The 22,378-nt window shown below is 39.2% G+C and overlaps 1 protein-coding gene across 1 annotated transcript in view; it reads left to right on the forward strand.

Moving 5' to 3' along the window:
• Positions 1-22,378, forward strand: part of Mrpl13 (mitochondrial ribosomal protein L13) — a 29,686-nt gene that overhangs the window by 1,052 nt on the left and 6,256 nt on the right. The window contains exons 2-6 of the mRNA XM_041672498.1: positions 881-1,004; positions 6,970-7,063; positions 10,470-10,530; positions 13,361-13,447; positions 14,375-14,496. Coding sequence (XP_041528432.1) covers positions 881-1,004; positions 6,970-7,063; positions 10,470-10,530; positions 13,361-13,447; positions 14,375-14,496 — 488 coding nt within the window. The remainder of the gene's footprint in view (positions 1-880; positions 1,005-6,969; positions 7,064-10,469; positions 10,531-13,360; positions 13,448-14,374; positions 14,497-22,378) is intronic.

Genomic DNA, 22,378 nt, shown 5'->3' on the forward strand with positions numbered 1-22,378 from the left:
TTAAAGTATAGCTCTTGTAAGTGTACTTGTTACCTCTCTGTAATGAGGTAAATCTAGGAGGTGAAGGTAAACATTTTAAAGCTTTGACAGAAGTTGACATTGTCTCAGCATTTGTGTTGCTTATCGAGCTTTTATGTGTTAGTCTGCTTGGAATGGGGGAAACTAGCCCTGCATATGCATGGGCTAGTTTCAAGTGTATGATAACTCATATGAAACTCCAAGCTGAATTGTATTTTTTTATCTAGCATACAACCTCTTCGTATATGCATAATCAAAGCACCTAGTCAAAATCTTTCTGGGATAGAGATAGTTTTCTTAGTTTGGAGATATTGAAGAGCGTGATTTTTCTGGCATGACATCAAGATGTCTGTTGAAGACAAGCCTGCAATACCAGATACTTCGAAGGATGAAGTGGGAGGTTTATAAGTTCAAGCCTTTGCAGGCTACAGAGTGAGTTCAAGGTCAAACTGGGTAACTAGTGAAACCCTGACTCAAAGGCATCAAAAGGGAACTAGGGATGTGTCACGGTGGTGGAGTGCTTGCCTGGTATCCCCAGTGTCACACACACAAAGGAATGTTAAGTTTCAGCTATGCCTTTCTGATTGCGCAATTGTATTTAAGAGGTCTTTAGTTACCATCAGTTGCCAACTAGCCACCCAACTTTCTGTATAATATACTTACTATCTCGGTGCAGTAAGGAGAAAAGACTTCAGTGCTGATAGTGAAAACAAAATGCACACACATACAAATTTTAGTCATGGTCTGTTTTTCAAAGTAATTGTTGGTATTAATTATAGAATATGTATGATGGCATTTGAAAATGCATTTAATTATTTCCATTCTAAATAGAATTTTCTTCACCTTTTTCGTTATTTCTAAGCAATGGGCCACTTTTGCTCGAATGTGGTATCTCCTAGATGGCAAAATGCAGCCCCCTGGCAAACTTGCTGCTATAGCGTCACAAAGGCTTCAAGGATTACATAAACCAGTGTACCATCAACTGAGTGAGTATTGTCTTAGACGTGTCATTAGTAGCCATAGTTTCCGTTCCAGAAGGGGAACCTTGTGAAGTGTGGCTGGACTGTGTCTAAGAGCTCCTTTCTGGGCGTATATTAGGATTCTGTATTCTAGTCCTGACAGTGCTGGTCTGGTGCTAAATTGAATATAACTTATTGAAAAACCATAAGGACAGTTCTTCAAGGGCAGTTTTGTTTTGCACTATTACCAAACAGAAAATCGCCAGTAGCCCTTATTTCCACTCTCACAGTGTCCTGATTTGTACTGTAAATTGGGTTTCCCTTCTTACACATATCTTCTCGAGTGACTTCTTTGAGTAGAGAGTTTTTAACACGAGTCCAGCCACTTTTATAAAAATCCTTCCCTAGAATCATAGAGCTAGCTAAATATGATAGGTTGCCATTCACTCTTGAATTAAAAATTTGCTTTCTGTATGCTATTTCTAAAACAATAAGTCTGTTTTCATTTTACAAGAGTTAGACTTGTAAACATTTTGGGCTGACTTTGTTTGCGAAGGCGTTTTCCTGTCATATCCCAATTTTCCTCTCACTAAAAAGTGGATGTATCCTGTCGCCCAGCCCAGGACTGCTTCTCATTCATTAAGTGACTGATTTCTGTCTCAGAGCTCTAAAAACAATGTGTGTGTGAATCCTTCCAAATACCCATCTCTAGTTAGGACCTGTATGCTGCATTCATATGTCCAGTTTCTTCTCAGCATGTCCTCTTGGGTACCCGGTAGTCATCTTCAGTAAATCGCCCAATAGGGACATCTTTCTTACTCCTGGATTTTCCCTACCCAAACCAGGCTGTCCTGTTTGGTTTCCCCATCTTAACTAATAGTATCTGTGTACTCTTGGATGTTCTGGTCTGAAGCCTTCTCTACTTCTGAGTTCTGTGACTGTTCTGAGTCCCCACACCCTGCATAATAAGTATACCTAGTTTAAAACTTAGGAAGCAGTAGTCCTGCACTCTGGCGGTCAGTCTCTCTCTCTTCTTTGAACTGTTGTTGTTCTCTCCACTGTCTTGCTCATTTATAGTTGCTGCACAGACTAGGCTCAGTTATCTTCCAGAACTCCAGAATAAAAGGCAATGCTGTCCCCTACAGGACTTATGAATGTGGCTTCTGAACCTCTAACATTATTTCCATCTGTCCTCTGAGCAATCCTCTGAGGCCTGCTGCTGTCTCCTTTCTTGGACTAGCAAGCATAGTTTTGCTTGGGTCCCCTTCCATACTCTTTTTCTCTGCCTGCATGTTCTTTCCCAGTTCTGCAGGGTTCGCGCCTTCGTATCTTTTTGTATTTCTGGCCAGTGATTCCTGTCCTGAACAAGGCCTTCCTTAAGCCCTCTGCCCAGCCGCCCATTTACCCTTTAAACCCTACTTTGCTGTTTTTTAAAAAATAATTTTTATATATCACTTGACGTGAACATACTTGCTGTCCACCTTTCTTCACTAAACTTGAATTTAAAAAACTAGCAAGAATTCTAAGTACCCATAATAGTGGAGTGTAAAAAATGCTTGTTGCATGAATATTTGCATTTATAAATACTAGTTTAAAAAAATTTTAAAAAACTTTCTTCTAGGGCCTTGGCATTTGAGAAACTAAATTTTGAGATCCATGGAGCTGGAGCAAAAAAGAAGTATTGCAAATGATTGGATTTAGCTAAGAGCAAGGCTTTGCAATTTTCTAATTTGTTAAACCTCTTAATCTTTCTTCTGTTATAAACTTTCAGTAGAGTTTTGGAATACCTTATATTCTGAAATCTGTGTGTAGAATACGAATCTAAGGATTTGGCCATGTTCAAGCACCTCGTGCAGCATGTGTCCTCGACCAGATAGTAGCTTGTACATCACACTTTCAATCCGATTCTTTATAAATAAGTCACCTCTTTTTGGGAGTTTGGTTCTGTAGTCACCATGACAACTGGATTGCTGAATATTGCACAGCATTTCAAGGGGAGTTTCTATTGTCCATTCAAAATCTAACCTTGTTGTGTGGGTTTCTGTAAAGCCTTTTATACATATTTTTTAATACTGGAACACTGGATTCTTGACCCACAGCATTATAACTTATAACTCAGCTATGAACTAAGTTCATCTAATACACCTTATCTCTCAGAGCATATAGCACAGTCCTCCTGTGCGCAGGAATATTACACAGTATTCCAGTACCAGAGTTGAGGGGCACTTTAAAGAGTGAAGGCACTTAACAGAAAATGCAAACACAGAAACTAGAACACTCAGTAGACCTCCAAAAAACAGCACTGTTTGCATTTGAGAGAAGAAATAGAACATTGCTTTCCATAGCCACAGTTGTCAAGGTGTGTGTCAGGCAACTCAAGTTCTAGCAACTAAGAAAATTTACAAATATGAAGTCATAAATAATGAGAGCAACTGAATTTTGAAAGAAATAACGAGCAGCATTTGTGCTTTTGTTAAAAGTAAATGGCTATTTTTCTTTTTTAAAAAAGTATTTGGCGAACCAGAACTATGTATATTTATAGAATTGCAAATGTGTACAATTTCTTATGTCGTGAGATGTTTTACCTCCAGAGAGGTAGTTGAAAAACAGAAGGAAAAGCAAGGTGACATTCTCATTGCCCTTCAGCTACGTCATAGTATAGTTGAGACAGAAACTTGGGCTCCTGCTTCCTCACATAGGAGATTCCCAGTTGTCTTCTGTGTGGTTGTTAGTTAGCACTTACACTATTTCCTGTTCATGTATTTGTAAACAGCTTCACTGAGACTGTGTTTGTTGAAACCACAGTGATAAGAAATTGAAAGTAAACTCAAACAAGTCTTAGGCACTTCATTTCTGTCCCCAAGGACAACAGAAACCAGCCTCCTCAGTCAGTTCTTCCTTTAAAAGGGAGTCATCATTCTTTAGGTATTCTTTAAATGCTGCAAATACACATTCTGCTGGGACACCAGAAGAGCTGCCATGATTACCTGTAGGTTATCCTTCCTTAAGAATAGAGAGTAGCTTTTTTATGAAGTTGGAAACTTGACTTTTTAAAGATTATACTTCTGTTTGCCTCACTGTGTTGAATATGTTTACTACATCAGCAAAGCTTCTTATGACCACAAGATGTCACTAGAGTCAAGTTCCTAAATCAGTGGTTGAGAAATGCATTGTCTTTTAAGAGTTCATCTCCAACATTTAGCAGTGTAACTATCAGTTAGCTAAGTGTTTGGTATTCATAATCACTGTACACATTTTTTGGGGGGGAAATGAGTAACAAATGGTCAGATATCTAGGAATGGCTATAAAGTTGACACTTGTGGGATCAGAATGTAATATAAACATTTGAACTGCTTGGTTTGTCAGGTGGACCTTGCAAGATGTTATGAGAAACAGACAAACAGACTTGCCATTTAGAAATTATTTTGTTTTATTTTGCGCCCCCCCCCCGTGTGTGTCTTTTGTGGGGGAGTGTGTTCAAGTAGGGCTTGTGAGGAGGGGGTAAAACAAGTCACAGTTAACAAAGGACTTGTACTAGACTACATAAAGAACCGAAACAGCACTCAAGAGACATGAGCTAATTAGAAAATGCGCTAATTAGAAATTAGAGCTAATTAGAAAATGACCAGAGGCAGCTCCATGGAAGTTCAGTACCAGCCAGTAGGGGGCGTGCAAATTAAAACCAGGGAGAGCCTTAAAAAAAAGTGACAGTGAGTGAGAAAATGGAGAAATCGTATTACTCATGTCTTATTGGTGAAAACAAATAACACAGTCATAAAAAATGATGCAGGAATTCTGAGTTATTTACATTCGATACACAGTAAGAAACTAGGTTTTTTAATCTAAAAGTTTAAGATTGTGCCAGTGAGTGGCACGGTGACTGAAAGTGCTTGCTGCACACTCCTGCCAACCTCACTTCAGTCCCTGGAACCCACAGAAAGGTGGGAGGAGAGAAGCACCTCCAGAGCGTCCCCTCAGACCTGTGAACTTCGTGGCACACATGTACCTGCTTTCACACACGCAAAGTAACAACTCCTTAAAATTTTAAATGACAATGATACACGTATTTCATTAACAGAAGCTTAGACACAGGCAGTGATGCTGTCATCAAGACTGTAGTCTTTTCCACCGGTGGTTTTGTTGTATTAATCTGTAGTTCCCTTAAACACAGGTACTTAGTTGTGGATCAGTTTTCATTTCAAGTTGTAGAAAGGTGATTTGATATGGGAGTCTTCTGTTTTGTGTTGATTTCATTGGTTAAATAAAGAAACTCCCTTGGCCCTTTAATAGGACAAAAAATTAGGTAGGCGGAGTAAACAACAGAATTCTGGGAGAAAGAAACCCGAGTCAGGCAGTCTGCCACGATTCTCTCACCCGACACAGACGCAGGTTAAGATCTTCCCTGGTAAGCCCCCTCATGGAGCTACACACATTATTAGAAATGGGTTAAAGCAAGATGTGAGAGTTAGCCAATAAGAGGCTAAAACTAATGGGCCAAGCAGTGTTTTAAAGAATACAGTTTCCGTGTAATTATTTCTGGGCATAAGCTAGCCAGACGGCCGGGCGGCAGGAACGCAGCCCGCTGCTCCATACTACAGTGATTTAAAGAGAAAGAGGTTTGACATAACTTACTATGTTTTCATCCTACTTATAGTGCTTTAATTAATGCCCAGCCTTTTTGATTTTTGTAAATATTTTAAGTGACTGGATGTTTTGTACATATTTGAAGCTGAGCCTGACTCGGCAGCTTTGTGAAAGCATGAGCAAATACCCTAACCGTGAACGATCTGAGCTGCTGTAGCTGTGAAGTCTGAAGCCGGGGCCTTCTAGCTGCTGAGGACATTTTCACACCCTCCTCTTAGCTGAACTCCTGGCTCCCTGTCCATCTGCTTTAGTGGCTGTCACTTGTCACTCTTAGGAGGTTTTGATACAGTCATTCTTCCCTTCAAGCCCGTCAGCCGAGGGCTTTCCAGTTCCTCTCTTTAGCCTCTTACCCCTTTTGCCCTGGCAGTGCAAAGCATGGCTTTATCGCCTTTCTTTCACCCTCAGCCCTAAAACCTGTGGTCAAATTTGTTCTTTGGTTACAATCTTTTCATGTGATTTGTGGAGTTTATAGTAGTACACTAATTTATGCTTATTATTTTTAGTGGCATTTTAAATATGTTTCTCGAATCTTTTGAAATGTGTTGTTTCTTCTAAGTAATAGAATGGTGATTTAATGTTCCAGATTAGCTGATTACTTTATGAGCAGTGGTTCACGTGGAAACATGCGTGTTGACGTTTCTGTTTTCAGAACGACACAAACCTGAAGGTCTTTTTCATGAGGAAACTCACACCGTACATGTATTTAGGTTTTCGAATCATCTGTTCTGTCCATGTGTTTGCAGTCATCGCTGATAGTGCCGTTTTAGATTTAGCTAGTTAAATGTGGTTGGAAAACACCTCGTGGCGGTAGTTAAAGCATAAAGCCACAGTGTTCTATTGTTCTCTAAAATTGAAAAGAATAACAATCAGTTGTAATGTCTCACATTTGTTTCTAGTTTGCCTATTGGTAGAATACACTTTGTATTTTTATGTACATATTGTTTTCATTTTCTGTGCTATTTTTAAGGGAAAACTTCTATCATCTGCTTAAAGGTAACGTAATAGAAATGTTTAAACTAAAGCATTTTAGCCGGAGAGTTATCAGTAGGAGGAGCAAGAGGAACAAGAAGAGTTTCCTCCAAAGAATGTGTTGTCATTATTGTCATCTTTTAAAGTTTTTCTTTTACTTTTCTACCAGTGTTGAGATTTTCCAAATGGCCTGCCAGCTCTTTCTGTGCTTACGTGGTCTATCAGATGAAACAAATGTGTTAACGGATTGTGATGCTGCACTGTGATTTTTACTTTTGAATGTGGTGTTTGTACTGTGGTAACTAAACAATCAAGCTGTAATTTTTAAGGCTTTGCTGCTATCATTCAGTCTTTCTGCCTTGTTTCTTTTGAAATCCAGGTGACTGTGGCGATCATGTTGTCATAATAAACACAAGACACATTGCATTTTCTGGAAACAAATGGGAGCAGAAAGTGTACTCCTCACACACTGGGTAAGAAAACGTCGTTGTAAGGGCACAGTGCAGACGTATGGCTTTAATAGTACTGTTGCCCTCTCTTCCTGTAGTTCCTCTCTCTGTCTGCAGCGCCTTCTGCACAGGGAACTCTCCTAGCTCCCATCTTCCCTGTCGGTAAATGTACTCACTGGGTGTATGGAGGCTTCCCAAGAAGGACAGTTTCCTCTCATCTTTTTCTGTAAACTAAATTTTCTTTAAGGCCATAAACAGTATTATGGTTCATAACATTTACTGTCAGCCAAAACTAAGTTTCTTCCCATGCCCTTGTTAAAATTATGTCTCTTCTTTTTGTATGTTTTAGTTGTGTTAATCCAGTGCTAAGAGATTAGCTTTGTTCCATTTTAGATTTTATCTTTACCATTTTATTTTGAGATCCTGATTTTGCTTTCTATATTGAGTTAATCCATAGTTTCTGGTGAAGGGGAAATTTACTTGATCTAACCTGTACTGTCATCGAAATTATGGTTATAAATATTGGTCTTCCACTCTTTTTTTTATGTGTATGAATGTTTTACCTGCATGTGTGTACAGGGGGCACTTGGGTACAGTGCACACGGAGGCCAGAAGGGGGCGTCTGAACCTCTGGACCTGAACTTCCTCAGAGCTGTGAGCTGCCATGTGGGTCCACTGCAGGAGTAGCTACTGCACTTGACCACTGAGCCGCTTCTGCAGCCCTGATTGTCCACTCTCCATCATAATCCCTCTTCCGTTTCTGACTGCACCTTCACCTTTGACGTCATAGTCTGTTCTTTTCCTCTCTTGCCCATGCACATCTTAAATGCATAATTTATTTGTTTGGGGTTCTCTGAGACAGACATTGATGAAGCCCAGGCCTGTCTTATGCTTCTGTGGCTGAATCTGGCCTTGAACTCCTCATCCTCCTATCTCTGCCTCAAGTGCTGGTGTATAGGAGTGTGCTGCCCAGCTTCCTTATCACTGTTTATGTGCTTTTAATCTGTTAGGAATATTAGTCTATTTTTAAATTTTTGTTTCTTACAAACTTAATGGTGTTCTTTACTGCTACTTAATTTTTATGACTTAATCTGGCTTTTCTTCTGAAATTCTTATGACTTCTTTGCCGCGCACCATGCCCCCGTGTCTGTGCTCGGTGCACTAGAGTTTCGGGCAAGGGGGCTGGAGGTTAAAATACACAGACACACACAGACAGAGAGACAGAGACACGGGTCATCCTTGAATTCCCCAAGAATGCCCCCTTTATTGTGTTCAGGGGCAGGTTATATAGTGATAGCCACGCCCCAGCCAAACCCACCAGAAACCACTCTCCTGCCATCAGTAACTCCTGAAGGTCTCGTGCTCAGAACAGCTGTAGGCACTCAGATCAGGGGATTACAAGAAATTCAGGATCTGGGTCTCACTGCTCCCAACACTTCTTGTCTCAGAAAGTTCTTCCTCAACAGATAATTTATAAACATTGACTTCTCATTTTTTTTCTACTGTTGATACTTTGTCTGAATTCATTGACATGTTTTTATAACATGACTGACCAAAAGTCATGTCATCACTCTCTTTAGGACAGGATCCTGCCTTATGTGCCTATGCACCTCTCATGCACAGAAAAAGAAACACTTAGAAAGTGTATGCTGAGTTAATTTATATAGGAAACTCATGGCTGTCATATTGATCAGTTTTCCCTGACTCCCTCCGGGGCATTTGAGTAAAGGAAGAAACGTGGTTGCTTTTCACCTGTGAGAATCAGTTGCATATCACATTACTCAGGCCATCCCCTGCTTGTTGGAATTCACATTAGCTTTCCAGGTCCTTCAGGAGAAAGTCCAAGTCCTGAATTATAGCATAAGTGGTATTATGGTTTAGAATTTGCCAGCCCAGTGGTAAAAATAGAAAGAAAATCTTTAGCATAGACATTACAAAGTAGTTTTCCATAGGAATAGACGTCTAGACGGGTGTTTCTTCTAAAACTGAAATTCCATGAAACAAATAGGTCGTAGCAGTTTGGAAATGGCCCATCTTTCTCAGCAGACATTTAATATACTTGTTTTAGGTTGCAGTCCTAATGTATGGCTTACTCAGTCATCTTAAAATGTTTTTAAAAATTCTTGAAAGTAACTTAAATTTGGGTAATCCTAAATTTTTCTCTTAGAATTCACTGGCTGTCTTCTTTTCCTCTTTTTGTGTCTTCTTTTTGTAAAAACTTTAATTTTTTTCATTTATTTAGGGTGATAAGCTCTCATAGCTATAAATTGTCAGTTTCTTACGCTTTCAAAAATACGATTTTCTCTGTTGACTCAGAATTTTGTAAAATTAGGTAGGGCAATTAACAGTTTCTTTAGCTCCCATAATAATATAAACTAGTGTCTCAGCATCATACTGGGAGCCACTGGCAAAATCTGGTTTCTAGGTCCGGATCGAGTGCTGTGCTGATTCCAGTTTGTCCATTTAAGTCTGTTATTTGGTCTGAGCACTATGAAATAGGTAATTCATTACCTGGAGCCAACACATAACTCTTAATAAATTTACTGCCTATTTGAACAGGGTCATTGCCTGTGAACTTCCAGATTGTTGATGCCCACCTGCAGTCTCAGTATTGGGAAGCAGAGGATAGATGAGGAGTTGAGCATCCTCCTCAGCTGTGTGAGGAGGTAGAGGCCAGCCTGAGCCATGAGGCCATGTCTCAATGTCAGAAGAGGGAGAGTGAACTTGACTCCAGGACCAAGTGTTCTACCAGCACCTTCCCAGGTTCTCAGTCCTAGATTATGCAGTTAGTCTAACTGGGCAGGAGCCATAAATTACCCTGGCTCATTGCTATTTCTTTTTTTTTTTTTCCTTGTTTTTTTTTTTTTTTTTTTTGGATTTTCGAGACAGGGTTTCTCCGGCTAGCTCTTCTAGACCAGGCTGGCCTCGAACTAACAGAGATCCGCCTACCTCTGCCTCCCAAGTGCTGGGATTAAAGGCGTGCTCCACCACCGCCTAGCTGCTATTTCTTTTTTTAAATAAACAAATGGTAATCTAGATAGAATGAATAGGTGAGAAAATGAATAAGTGGCTAACAAAATTCATATGAAAATAATTATGCTAAGATAATTTTTTGAGATAACTGCCTATGAAATAGTGATAGCCACTTAAGAGAATATTTTAAACAGCATAGCTTACTTACTTAATTTAATTTTAACGTGTGTGTGTGTGTGTGTGCATGTGCATGCATGCTTACAAGTACATGTATGCATACACGTTTGTGTGGAGGTCAGAGCACAACTTATATATGTGTGTCTGTATATACATATATGTACACATATGTATATTCATTTTTAATAAACAGTTTTCAGAAGCAAAATATAATTTGTTAGAATCATTTTACTGTTATAAAAGGATGATCAGCTTAAGAACATATTTTTTCCTTTAACAGCTACCCAGGTGGATTTAGACAAGTAACAGCTGCACAGCTGCACCTGAAGGACCCAGTGGCGGTAAGCTTATTGTTTATATTGGTCACCTGGACAAGACTGGTTCCTACTGTTTTTACCATGTCCCTTCTAATTGCACCATTCAGGGCAATACCTGCTTCATCGTATTACACAAAGTTTTACTAATGCCATGTTCACTATCATTCAGTTCTGTTTCCTAATTGCTATCATTAGTTACATCAACTCAAAGAATTTAGATATTTTGGTGTGGGAGGTCCCTCTGTATATGTGTTGCTTTTATTGGTTAATGAATAAAGAAGCTGCTTTTGGCCAATGAATAGTACTTTTTTATTTTGGGCACATCTGTCATTGTCTAGAATATGGTAAGCTCGCTGCAGATACCTTGGGAGAAAGTCAGAATAATATTATGTTTGCTTAGTATATTTTAATCTTACCAACTTGTTTGTTTGCCTATTTATTGTCTGATTAAGGGTTTGTTTGTTAATTACTAAAGTCTAAGTTATGGGTTTATTTATTTCTATATAGGTCTGTCAGTTGGGAGTTGTATATTTTGAAGATTTAGTGTTAGATGAATATAGGTTTGGGATTATAATCTTAAAGAATAAATAGATCAACATCTGTGTGTTTGGCCTTCTTTATCTCCAATGCTTCTTAACTTGAGCTCTGTTTTTTTCCTACTTTGAATATAATTGTATCGGTCTCCTTTAGATTTGCATTTACCTGGGTTATAATTTTCTATAGTTAAAACTTTCTAACCCCTTTTAACATGCACTATTCCTCCCAGTACTTCACGGAGGAGGAAAGATCCTAAAAGAAAAATCAGGTGCAGCTGTGCAGCTGTTGCTTGTCTAAATCCACCTGGGTAGCTCTTAAAGGAAGAAACATGTTCTTAAGCTGATCATTCTTTTAAAAACAAATCAGAAAAAAAAAAAAAACATACCCCAACAAAAAAACAAAGCAACACAACAGAAGTCAAATGATATCAGAATAAATAACAAGAATATTGAATCGGAAGAGCTAAGAAAATATCGAAAAGTTGTGTATATTAGAAATTAAACCCAGAGTCTACCTTGTGCTAGCTAGGCAACCACCCTATACCACTAAACTGCATCTGTAACCTAAAATTAATATATGTCACTGTTAAATTATATAAAATAAGCACTGTTGTGAATGATGTTTATTAATAACAAATGTTAATGTTTAGTAATAATCATTATTGGTTATTATTATTTGAATGATATACTCAACAGAATTCTAAGCCAAATGTTTGTCCAACTACTGCTAAAACATTAGGTCTCCTTTCGCTGTTTTACAACTTATTTTTCCTTCTTGGCTGTCAATAAACCTGGCCTTTGAGCTCTACCCTCGGAAAAAAAAACAGCCCTTTCACCTTTGGTGACTACTGGTTTTTTCTTAAGTGCATTTGTAAGTGAACAAGGTATTACTCCTAAAATACTCCTTATTTTCCTAAAAAAAAGTTGGAGACAGATGGATAAATTGTCATGCTGTGACCACTGGTTTATACCACCTTGAGTTTTCTTGATGAAATGTAGGAGAGGAGTGTTCTGTAATGCTAAGACTGGCAGCCATTACTGTCTGAATCATACATGCTGAGACATCACTTCTTAGGAAATAGTTCTGTTCTGTTTGATAGCTGGTGTGGTTTTACAGTGTCACAGCACACACCGTACTGTGTTCCATGTATTTGTTATGGCCTATACAGAAAAGTAGTGAGGCTGGCTGGCTGGGTGATACTCTCTAACATAACTGTTACAACAAATTGTAGTTTTAATGATAAGTATTTTAAAGTTGCAAAAGTTAGTTTGTTTCATTTGGGTATGTTAACTGTACACTAGGAGGCAATATAATCCAACTTTTTAATATTGGCACTTGTAAAAAATATTTTTTGACATCTCTTTACTTTTCAAGTTACCATGCAACAAATGGGTTTAATTATGGCAGTTTTATACACATATCTTTCTACTTTGTTCTAATTATAGTTTTGATGAACCAGAATTGAAACATAATATAAAACGCTTGATGAAGGCTTAAGAAATATCCATTTAAACCTATTTGCATTATTATGTCACTAGATCTTAATTTGTTAACATTTTATTTATTAACTGTTTTTCTGTGTATGAGTGCTTTACCTGCATGTTTGTGTGTGTGCAGTGTCCCCAGAGGCCTGTATCATCCTAATAAGTTATGAAGAGAAGTGTATTTTGGGTATGATTCTATATACTGTCTTAATGTTCCTGGGAGTAAAATCATTTAATTTGAAAGCCAGTACAGCAATTTGGTACGTAGATAGAATTAGGCCGGTCTCTATCCACAGTCAGTTGTCCTGCTGCTAGCTGAGGCTGATTGTAACCCTTGCTCCACAGCATCATAAATATGTTGTTAAAATGTGACACACTGATGACTATATAACCAGGAAAATGTTGGTGAACATTCGCTGTAAGAGTTGCTACCAACTTGTGTCTTAAACAATGTAACCGTACTCAGATTAGTTTATGAATTCAGTCTCACTGGTCTCCCTCCTAGAGGAAAGGAGATTCAGGTCCCACCGGTTCATACATAAACTTGGAAATGACCTGTGTTAAAAATTAGCATATGCAAGGATTATGTCCAGTCCCTTCCATTTGCTTTTTCTCCATAAACAATAAGCAGGTAACACCTCTAGAAAACAGTAATGTAGAAAGTAATGAAAGTTCCTCTCTGGTGTTCCTGTGTAATTTACTTCAGACTGTTTATTTACTTTGTTCACGTGGAACCCTAGCCATTCCTTTTCCCTGCCATTTCTAACAGTATTTGCTTTCAGTTCATCCTGAGTCTCATCTTCTCTTAAGTCCTTGGTGTCTCTGTTTTTCAGATTGTGAAATTAGCTACCTATGGCATGCTGCCCAAAAACCTGCACAGAAGAACAATGATGCAGAGGCTGCATCTTTTTCCAGATGAGGTAAGCAAGCAGCACTCCTTAATGCTCAAGGAAGCCTCATTTCCTGTTTTCCAACAATTGCCATATGTTTTTTGTGAGTGCTTGCATCTCAGTGTCCAGCACTGGGTTTTGAAGTGAACACAAGGCATACACATATGAACACATGCTTACATACTCAGTGGATACTATTCCTACATTAAACCGTTACATGACATGAAAATAAAAATCAGAAGATCTACAAGTTCTGTTTGCATGTCAATCACTTCTTTCTTACTAATGGGAACTATTATGAGTGCCCGGTGAAGTGGAGGTCCTCAACGATAGTTTCAGCAACTGTGAAAAAATAATTCTCTTTCATTTTATGTGATAAATAGTAAGCTCTCTGTGAATCACAGATTAATAACTCTGTTTGCTCATTGTTGCCCATGACTCAACAAGGATGTTTTAAATAATGATTTTTACAGGCTAGGCCACTATCTGCATAACCAAACTAAATTCCGAGAAGGAAAAGTAAAGTTTACAAAGTAGTAGCACTGGACACAGCAACCTGGTACTTCCCTCAGTCAGGTGCAGTGTGAACCTGAGCCGAGACAAGCAGACAAGAAGGGATAAGTTAATTACGACTTTCAATATCAAATTGCCAAGGTAGCTCACATCTGTGTCTAGCACTTGGGAGGCCGAGGTAGGATGGTCACAAGTTCAAAGCCAGCCTGGGCTATTAGAGTATTTTTATGGCCACCCTGGGTAAAACCTTGTCCCAAGGAGAAAAGAAGGGAAAGACCAATTACAAAATGCATCACTGGTACGTTGTACTTTTCAGGTCTTTATACAAAGTGTAAAAATATGGTGTTTTTCTCATTCCTTTTGCTGGTTTTTAATACTATTGTTGTTGTTTATTAATAGGAAATACATTTTAAGAATTCTAACTGCCAAATATGTTTAATGTAGGATATTCCAGAAGATATTCTTAAGAATTTAGTGGAAGAGCTTCCTCGGCCACGGAAAGTGCCTAAACGACTGGATGAGTACAGCCAAGAAGAGATAGAGGCTTTCCCAAGAGTGTGGGCTCCGTAAGTGTGTCTTCCCTTCTGCCTCCCTGCTCTTGTGTTTCTCAAGCTGAACTTGGAAAAATAGTAAGATCCTTACAGGTGATCATAATAAAGTTTTTATCCCCTTTGAAACTCAACAGCTATTAACTACAAATAATCCAACGGAAAGGTTGGACCCAAAGGTCAGGTCGTTAAGCCTTGTGACCACGCTAAGTAAGAGCAAGGATGTTGTTGAATACTTGATTTGAGGTGATCTTATTAGAGTGAACATCTCTGTTAATGAATCCACTGTCATTAACCTAAAGCAGTGAGTCTGGATTTTCAGACTGTTTCATAAGACATGTCACCTAATGAAAAGTCCATTGGCTCAGGATTTTAGTTTTGATCCTAGAAGAAGAAAAATAAGAGATTTTCCTCTCTTCCATACACATTTCCTGTATCTATGCCCGAAATGACAGGCTATCTTCTAACTATCTCTAGGCTTCTTTGACTTGGAGATGCGATGCAGCGTGCACCTGCACTTTCTCAGGCAGTGCCTCCTGTAGTCCTCAGCTGGCTTGGGCTCCTATGTAGGCTGTCATCCTGGGCTTTCCTTTTCACTCCTAGTGCGGTTGAGCTATGTGTGTGCTTGTCTGTTTAGTGTCTTGTTTGCTCACTATTTTCACAAGAAGACTTCATCCTTGTCTTGCTTGGTACTAAGGCATAGTGCCCAGAGTACTGCTAAGTGAATTAATTAAGACACTTGATCTTCTTCTTTGGCATTTATAAATGAAGTTCTAAAAAATGTTTAGGGAAAAATGAAACAAAAATCTTTTTTTTTTAGATTTTACAAACATTTATTACTACCCATAATAATTTAATTTATATCTTTTATTATTTGTCGTCCTATATTAATAGCAGTAAAAGTAGGAAGAAAGGAAGTATTTACAGTACTTTACATGTAGTTACAGCTACTTATCCTCTGAGCAAACTAATAAGTTGTTATACCCGATTGCCACTTTTTTATAAATTGGAAAATATAGACAGAGAAAGGTGTGGAATGGTCACTAAAATCACATGATTATAAGTGGTGGATTAGGGATTCAGCAGATGACCAGCTCCTAGGTCATTCTCTCAACTGCAGCTCTGGTGTGTGTGCCCCATTACCTTGTGCATCTGTGCCATGCCAAACTGTAAACGTGGCAGCTACTACTGACTGCCTGTGGGTATACATTCTGAACTGTCCATGCATCTGAGAAACCCCTACTCATGGAGCTAGTACTTGGCACATGTTCTCCAGGGCTCAGTGAGTGTTTCTGAAAATGAAAAAAAAATGAATCCTTTCCTCAAAATTAATCTGGACAACTCCCATACTTAGGTTTGGATTTTGCCTCTATATGTCCTAGGTCTTTACCTGTAAGTAAGTCTGTTTCCTCATCTGAACTTACATAGTACTGGCATGCTTGCTAACATAGCATTGTTATATAAAAGTATATGTAGAAAGAATCCCAGGTACTCAGTTTTGACAAAGTTGCATTCTAAAAAAAGGAAACAATCTGTCCTATAAAGACCTATCAAGTTGCCTTCTGTAACAACCACCCATAAATGTAGATATTCCGTGTCAGATAGTCTCACAGAATCAGAAGTTCATTGTCCTGACCAGAAGAATCATGGTAGCATTTTTTAAACAGATCTACCATGCATGTAATTTAACCAACTATGTCACAAAATACATTTTATGAACTTGAAGTTATAATATATTCTAAAGACTTTAACCAAAGAAGTGTGGTAATACACTAACATTCAAAACTAAGGCTATTTAATATTGTTACATCAAACAATACTGGCCACACTGCTTATTATAACCTGAGTGTCTCCACTAAGTAAGTAGACTTAGAAAGGGCTTTCTGTGGTTATTTTTAAGGAGATTCTCAGTGGAACTTGGAGCCGCTTGGTTTAGTTTTGAGTTACTACTGTGGGGATGGATGTTCCTGCCCTTTCACTCCATAGTCCCCTGTAGCAGGGATATGCATTAGACACCCAGCTTTTCTTTTCTTTTTTTCTTTTTTTTTTAATTTCCTCCTCCTTCCCACCTCCCACTTCCCTCCCCCTCCCCCCACTCCTCTACCGCTCCCCCCACTCTTTCCCTCTCCCTCTCCAGTCCAAAGAGCAGTCAGGGTTCCCTGCCCTGTGGGAAGTCCAAGGTCCTCTCCTCTCCATCCAGGTCTAGGAAGGTGAGCATCCAAACAGGCTAGGCTCCCACAGAGCCAGTACATGCAGTAGGATCAAAACCCAATGCCATTGTCCTTGGCTTCTCTTCAGCCCTCATTGTCCGCCATGTTCAGATAGTCCGGTTTTATCCCATGGTTTTTCAGTCCCAGTCCAGCTGGCCTTGGTGAGCTCCCAATAGATCAGCCCCACTGTCTCAGTGGGTGGGCGCACCCCTCATGGTCCTGACTTCCTTGCTCATGTTCTCCCTCCTTCTGCTCCTCATTTCGACCTTGGAAGCTCAGTCTGGTGCTCCAATGTGGGTCTCTGTCTCTTATCTCCATCCATCGCCAGATGAAGGTTCTATGGTGATATGCAAGATATTCATCAGTATGGCTATAGGATAGGGCGATTTCAGGTTTCCTCTCCTCAGCTGCCCAAGGAACTAACTGGGGACATCTCCCTGGACACCTGGGAGCCCCTCTAGAGTAAAGTCTCTTGCCAACCCTAAGATGGCTCCCTTAATTAGGATATATATTTCCCTGCTCCCATATCCACCCTTCCTTTATCCCAACCATCCCATTCTCCCAAGCTCCCCCTATCCTCCCCTTCTCACTTTTCTCTCCCCATTTCCCCTTACCCCTATCCCACCCCACCCCCAAGTTCCCAATTTTTGCCCGGCAATCTTGTCTATTTCCAATATCCAGGAGGATGACTATATGGTTTTCTTTTGGGTTCACCTTCTTATTTAGCTTTTCTAGGATCACAAATCATAGGCTCAATGTCCTTTATTTATGGCTAGAAACCAATTATGAGTGAGTACATCCCATGTTCATCTTTTTGGGTCTGGATTACCTCACTCAGGATAGTGTTTTCTATTTCCATCCATTTGCATGCAAAATTCAAGATGTCGTTTTTTTCCCGCTAAGTAGTACTCTAATATGTATATATTCCACACTTTCTTCATCCATTCTTCCATTGAAAGGCATCTAGGTTGTTTCCAGGTTCTGGCTATTACAAATAATGCTGCTATGAACATGGTTGAACAAATGCTTTTGTAATATGATAGGGCATCTGTTGGGTATATTCCCAAGAGTGGTATTGCTGGGTCCTGGGGTAGGTTGATCCCGAATTTCCTGAGAAACCGAAACACTGATTTCCAAAGTGGTTGCACAAGTTTGCATTCCCACCATCAATGGATGAGTGTACCCCTTACTCCACAACCTCTCCAGCAAAGGCTATCATTGGTGTTTTTGATTTTAACCATTCTGACAGGTGTAAGATGGTATCTCAAAGTTGTTTTGATTTGCATTTCCGTTATCGCTAATGAGGTTGAGCATGACCTTAAGTGTCTTTTGGCCATTTGAACTTCTTCTGTTGAGAATTCTCTGTTCAGTTCAGTGCCCCATTTTTTAATTGGGTTAATTAGCATTTTAAAGTCTAGTTTCCTGGGTTCTTTATATATTTTGGAGATCAGATCTTTGTCTGTGCGTTGGTGAAGATCTTCTCCCAGTCAGTGGGTTGCCTTTTTGTCTTAGTGACAGTGTCCTTCGCTGTACAGATGCTTCTCAGTTTCAGGAGGTCCCATTTATTCAATGTTGCCCTTAATGTCTGTGCTGCTGGGGTTATACGTAGGAAGTGATCTTCTGTGCCCATATGTTGTAGAGTACTTCCCACTTTCTCTTCTATCAGGTTCAGTGTGTTCAGATTGATATTGAGGTCTTTGATCCATTTGGACTTGAGTTTTGTGCATAGTGATAGATAAGGATCTATTTTCATTCTTCTACAGATTGACTTCCAGTTATGCCAACACCATTTGTTGAAGATGCTTTCTTTCTTCCATTGAATACTTTTAGCTCCTTTATCGAAAATCAGGTGTTCATAGGATTGAGGGTTAAAATCCGGGTCTTATATTCGATTCCATTGGTCGACTTCTTTGTTTTTATACCAATACCAAACTGTTATCAATACTGTAGCTCTGTAAGGGATGACAATGCCTCCAGAAGTTCCTTTATTGTATAAGATTGTTTTGGCTATCCTGGGTTTTTTGTTTCTCCATATAAAGTTGATTATTGTCCTCTCAAGATCTGTGAAGAATTTTGATGGGACCTTGATGGGGATTGCATTGAATCTATAAATTGCCTTTGGTAGAATTGCCATTTTTACTATGTTGATCCTCCCAATCCAAGAGCAAGGGAGGTCTTTCCATTTTCTGATATCCTCTTCAATTTCTTTCTTCAAGGACTTAAAAGTTCTTGTCAAATAGATCTTTCACTTCCTTAGTTAGAGTTACCCCAAGATATTTTATGCTATTTGTGGCTATCGTGAAAGGTGATGCTTCTCTGATTGCCCTCTCTGCTTCCTTATCCTTTGTGTATAGGAGGGCAACTAATTTTTTGGAGTTGATCTTGTATCCTGCCACGTTACTAAAAGTGTTTATCAGCTGTAGGAGTTCTTTGGTGGAGTTTTTGGGGTCGCTTATGTACACTATCATATCATCTGCAAATAACAAAAGTTTAACTTCTTCCTTTCCAATTTGAATCCCCTTGATTCCCTTATGTTGTCTTATTGCTATTGCTAGAACTTCAAGCACTATATTGAAAAGGTATGGAAAGAGTGGACAGCCTTGTCGTGTTCCTGATTTTAGCGGGATGGCTTTGAGTTTCTCTCCATTTAATTTGATGTTAGCCATTGGCTTGCTGTAAATAGCTTTTATTATATTTAGGTATGGCCCTTGTATCCCTAATCTCTCCAAGACCTTTATCATAAAGGGATGTTGAATTTTATCAAATGCTTTTTCACCATCTAATGAAATGATCATATGGTATTTTTCTTTCAGTTTATTTATATGATGGATTACATTGATAGATTTTCGTATGTTGAACCATCCCTGCATCTCTGGGATGAAGCCTACTTGATCATAATGGATAATTTTTCTAATGTGTTCTTGGATTCGGTTTGCCAGTATTTTATTGAGAATTTTTGCGTCGATGTTCATGAGTGAGATAGGCCTGTAATTCTCTTTCTTGGTTGGGTCTTTGTGTGGTTTTGGTATCAGGGTAACTGTAGCTTCATAAAAGGAATTTGGCAATGACTCTTCTGTTTCTATATTGTGAAATACATTAAGGAGTATAGGTATTAGCTCTTCTTGAAAGTTCTGGTAGAATTCTGCATTGAAACCATCTGATCCTGGGCTTTTTTTGGAAGGGAGGTTTTTGATAACAGTTTCTAATTCTTCGCGACTAACAGGTCTATTTAGATTGTTCACCTGGTCTTGGTTTAACTTTGGTATATGGTACTTATCTAAAAAAATGTCCATTTCTTTTGCATTTTCCAGTTTTGTGGCATATAGGCTTTTGTAGTAAGATCTAATGATTCTCTGAATTTCCTCTGTGTCTGTGGTTATGTCCCCCTTTTCATTTCTGATCTTATTAATTTGCGTATTCTCTCTCTGCCGTTTGATTAGTTTGGATAGGGGTTTATCAATCTTGTTGATTTTCTCCAGGAACCAGCTTTTTGTTTCATTGATTCTTTGGATTGTTTTCTGTGTTTCTATTTTGTTGATTTCAGCCCTCAGTTTGATTATTTCCAGTCTTCTACTCCTCCTAGGTGAGTCTGCTTTTTTTTCTAGAGCTTTCAGGTGGGCTGTTAAGTCTCCAATGTGAGCTTTCTCTGTTTTCTTTAAGTGGGCACTTAGTGCTATGAACTTTCCTCTTAGGACTGCTTTCATAGTGTCCCATAGGTTTGAGTATGTTGTCTCTTTATTTTCATTGAATTCAAGAAAGACTTTAATTTCTTTATTTCTTCCTTGATCCAGGTGTGGTTCAGTAGTTGACTGTTCACTTTCCATGAGTTTGTAGGCTTTCTGGGGGTAGTATTGTTGTTGAATTCTAACTTTACTCCATGGTGAGCCGATAAGACACAGGTGGTTACTAATATTTTTTTGTAACTGTGGAAGTTTGCTTTGTTACTGAGTATGTGGTCAATTTTCGAGAAGGTTCCATGAGCTGCGGAGAAGGTATATTCTTTCCTATTTGGGTGGAATGCTCTATAGATGTCCGTTAAGTCCATTTGATTCATTAACTCCATTAATTCTCTTATTTCTCTGTTAGGTTTCTGTCTGATTGACCTGTCCATTGGTGAGAGAGGAGTGTTGAAGTCTCCCACTATTAGTGTGTGTGTTTTGATGACTGCCTTGAGTTTTAGTAATGTTTCTTTTACATAAGTGGGTACTTTTATATTAGGGGCATAGATATTCAGGATTGAGACTTCATCCTGATGAATTGTTCCTGTTATGAGTATAAAATGTCCCTCTCCATCTCTTCTGACTGATTTTAGTTTGAAGTCAACTTCTTAAAAATTAGTGAGAGGCTCTCAGAGAGAGGTGTCTATCAAGGAGTCCTCCACCCAAGAACCAGAACCAGTCCACTGGATGCAAAAGCAGGAGGCAGTTTATTAGATACACAGGCGCCTGTGGATGCTGCAGCAACTAAGTTACAATTAAGTTACTGAGCATGCCAGGCTGATGGTACATCATGTATTTATAAGGATTTAGGAGTTACATGAGGCTTATCTAGCAACAGCATTTCATTGGTTCTCAAATTGGCGGGCTTAGCTCACCCTGGGGACGGCCCAGTGTGTATTCTCCCATTTTCAGAAAAACCATAAAGCCAGATAAAACACCCAGTAGCAGGTTGACAGTTTAGATAGGATGTCTTGGGGGGGGGGGGGTGGGGGCGGTGGAGTAGTCCCGAAAAACCACAAAGCTAGATAGAGCACTCTGCAGCAAGTTTGACAGTTTAGATAGACTGCCTTGGGGGGTGGAGGATTCCCTCTTCTTTGCCTAGTCAGTAAGTCTGCAACCCATAGATATCCAGTTTTAGCATCAGCTGAGCTGAGGGGCCCAGCTAAATTTCAGCAAAGTTTAACATAGTACATGTGCATGGGGGTCTTTCATCAGTATGGCCACACCTGCTTGTTTCTTAGGTCCATTTGCTTGATAAACCTTTTCCCAGCCCTTTACTCTGAGTAGATGTCTGTCTTTGTGGTTGAGGTGTGTTTCTTGTAAACAGCAGAATGTTGGATCCTGTTTTCATATCCAATCTCTTTGCCTGTGCCTTTTGTTTTTGTTTTGTTTTTTGTTTTGTTTTTTTTTTTTTAGTTTTTCGAGACAGGGTTTCTCTGTGGTTTTGGAACTTGTCCTGGAACTAGCTCTTGTAGACCAGGCTGGTCTCGAACTCACAAAGATCCACCTGCCTCTGCCTCCCAAGTGCTGGGATTAAAGGCGTGCGCCACCACCGCCCGGCTAGCCTGTGCCTTTTTATAGGCAAGTTGAGTCCATTGATATATTAAGTGATATTAATGACCTGTGGTTGTTAACTCTGGTCATTTTTTTTTTGGTAGTAGAGTTTGTGTGTTTCCCTTCTTCGAGTTGTGCTGGTGAAGGGTCTCTAGATGTCTGAGTTAGTGTGGGCATTGTTGGACTCCTTGGTTTGTGATTTTCCTTCTATTACTTTCTGTAAGGCTGGATTTGTGGCTACATGTTGTTTAAATTTGTTTTTATCCTGGAAAATTTTGTTTTCTCTGTTTATAGTGAACAAAAGCTTGGCTGGGTATGGTAGTCTGGGCTTGCATCTATGGTCTCTTAGTTTCTGCAGTACATCTATCCAGGACCTTCTGGCTTTCATGGTTTCCATAGAGAAGTCAGGTGTAAGTC

The sequence above is a fragment of the Microtus oregoni genome, unplaced genomic scaffold (assembly GCF_018167655.1).
Source record: "Microtus oregoni isolate MIOR12 unplaced genomic scaffold, Mior012 000022F_ref0000154, whole genome shotgun sequence".
In the NCBI taxonomy this organism is placed as follows: Eukaryota; Metazoa; Chordata; class Mammalia; order Rodentia; family Cricetidae; genus Microtus; species Microtus oregoni.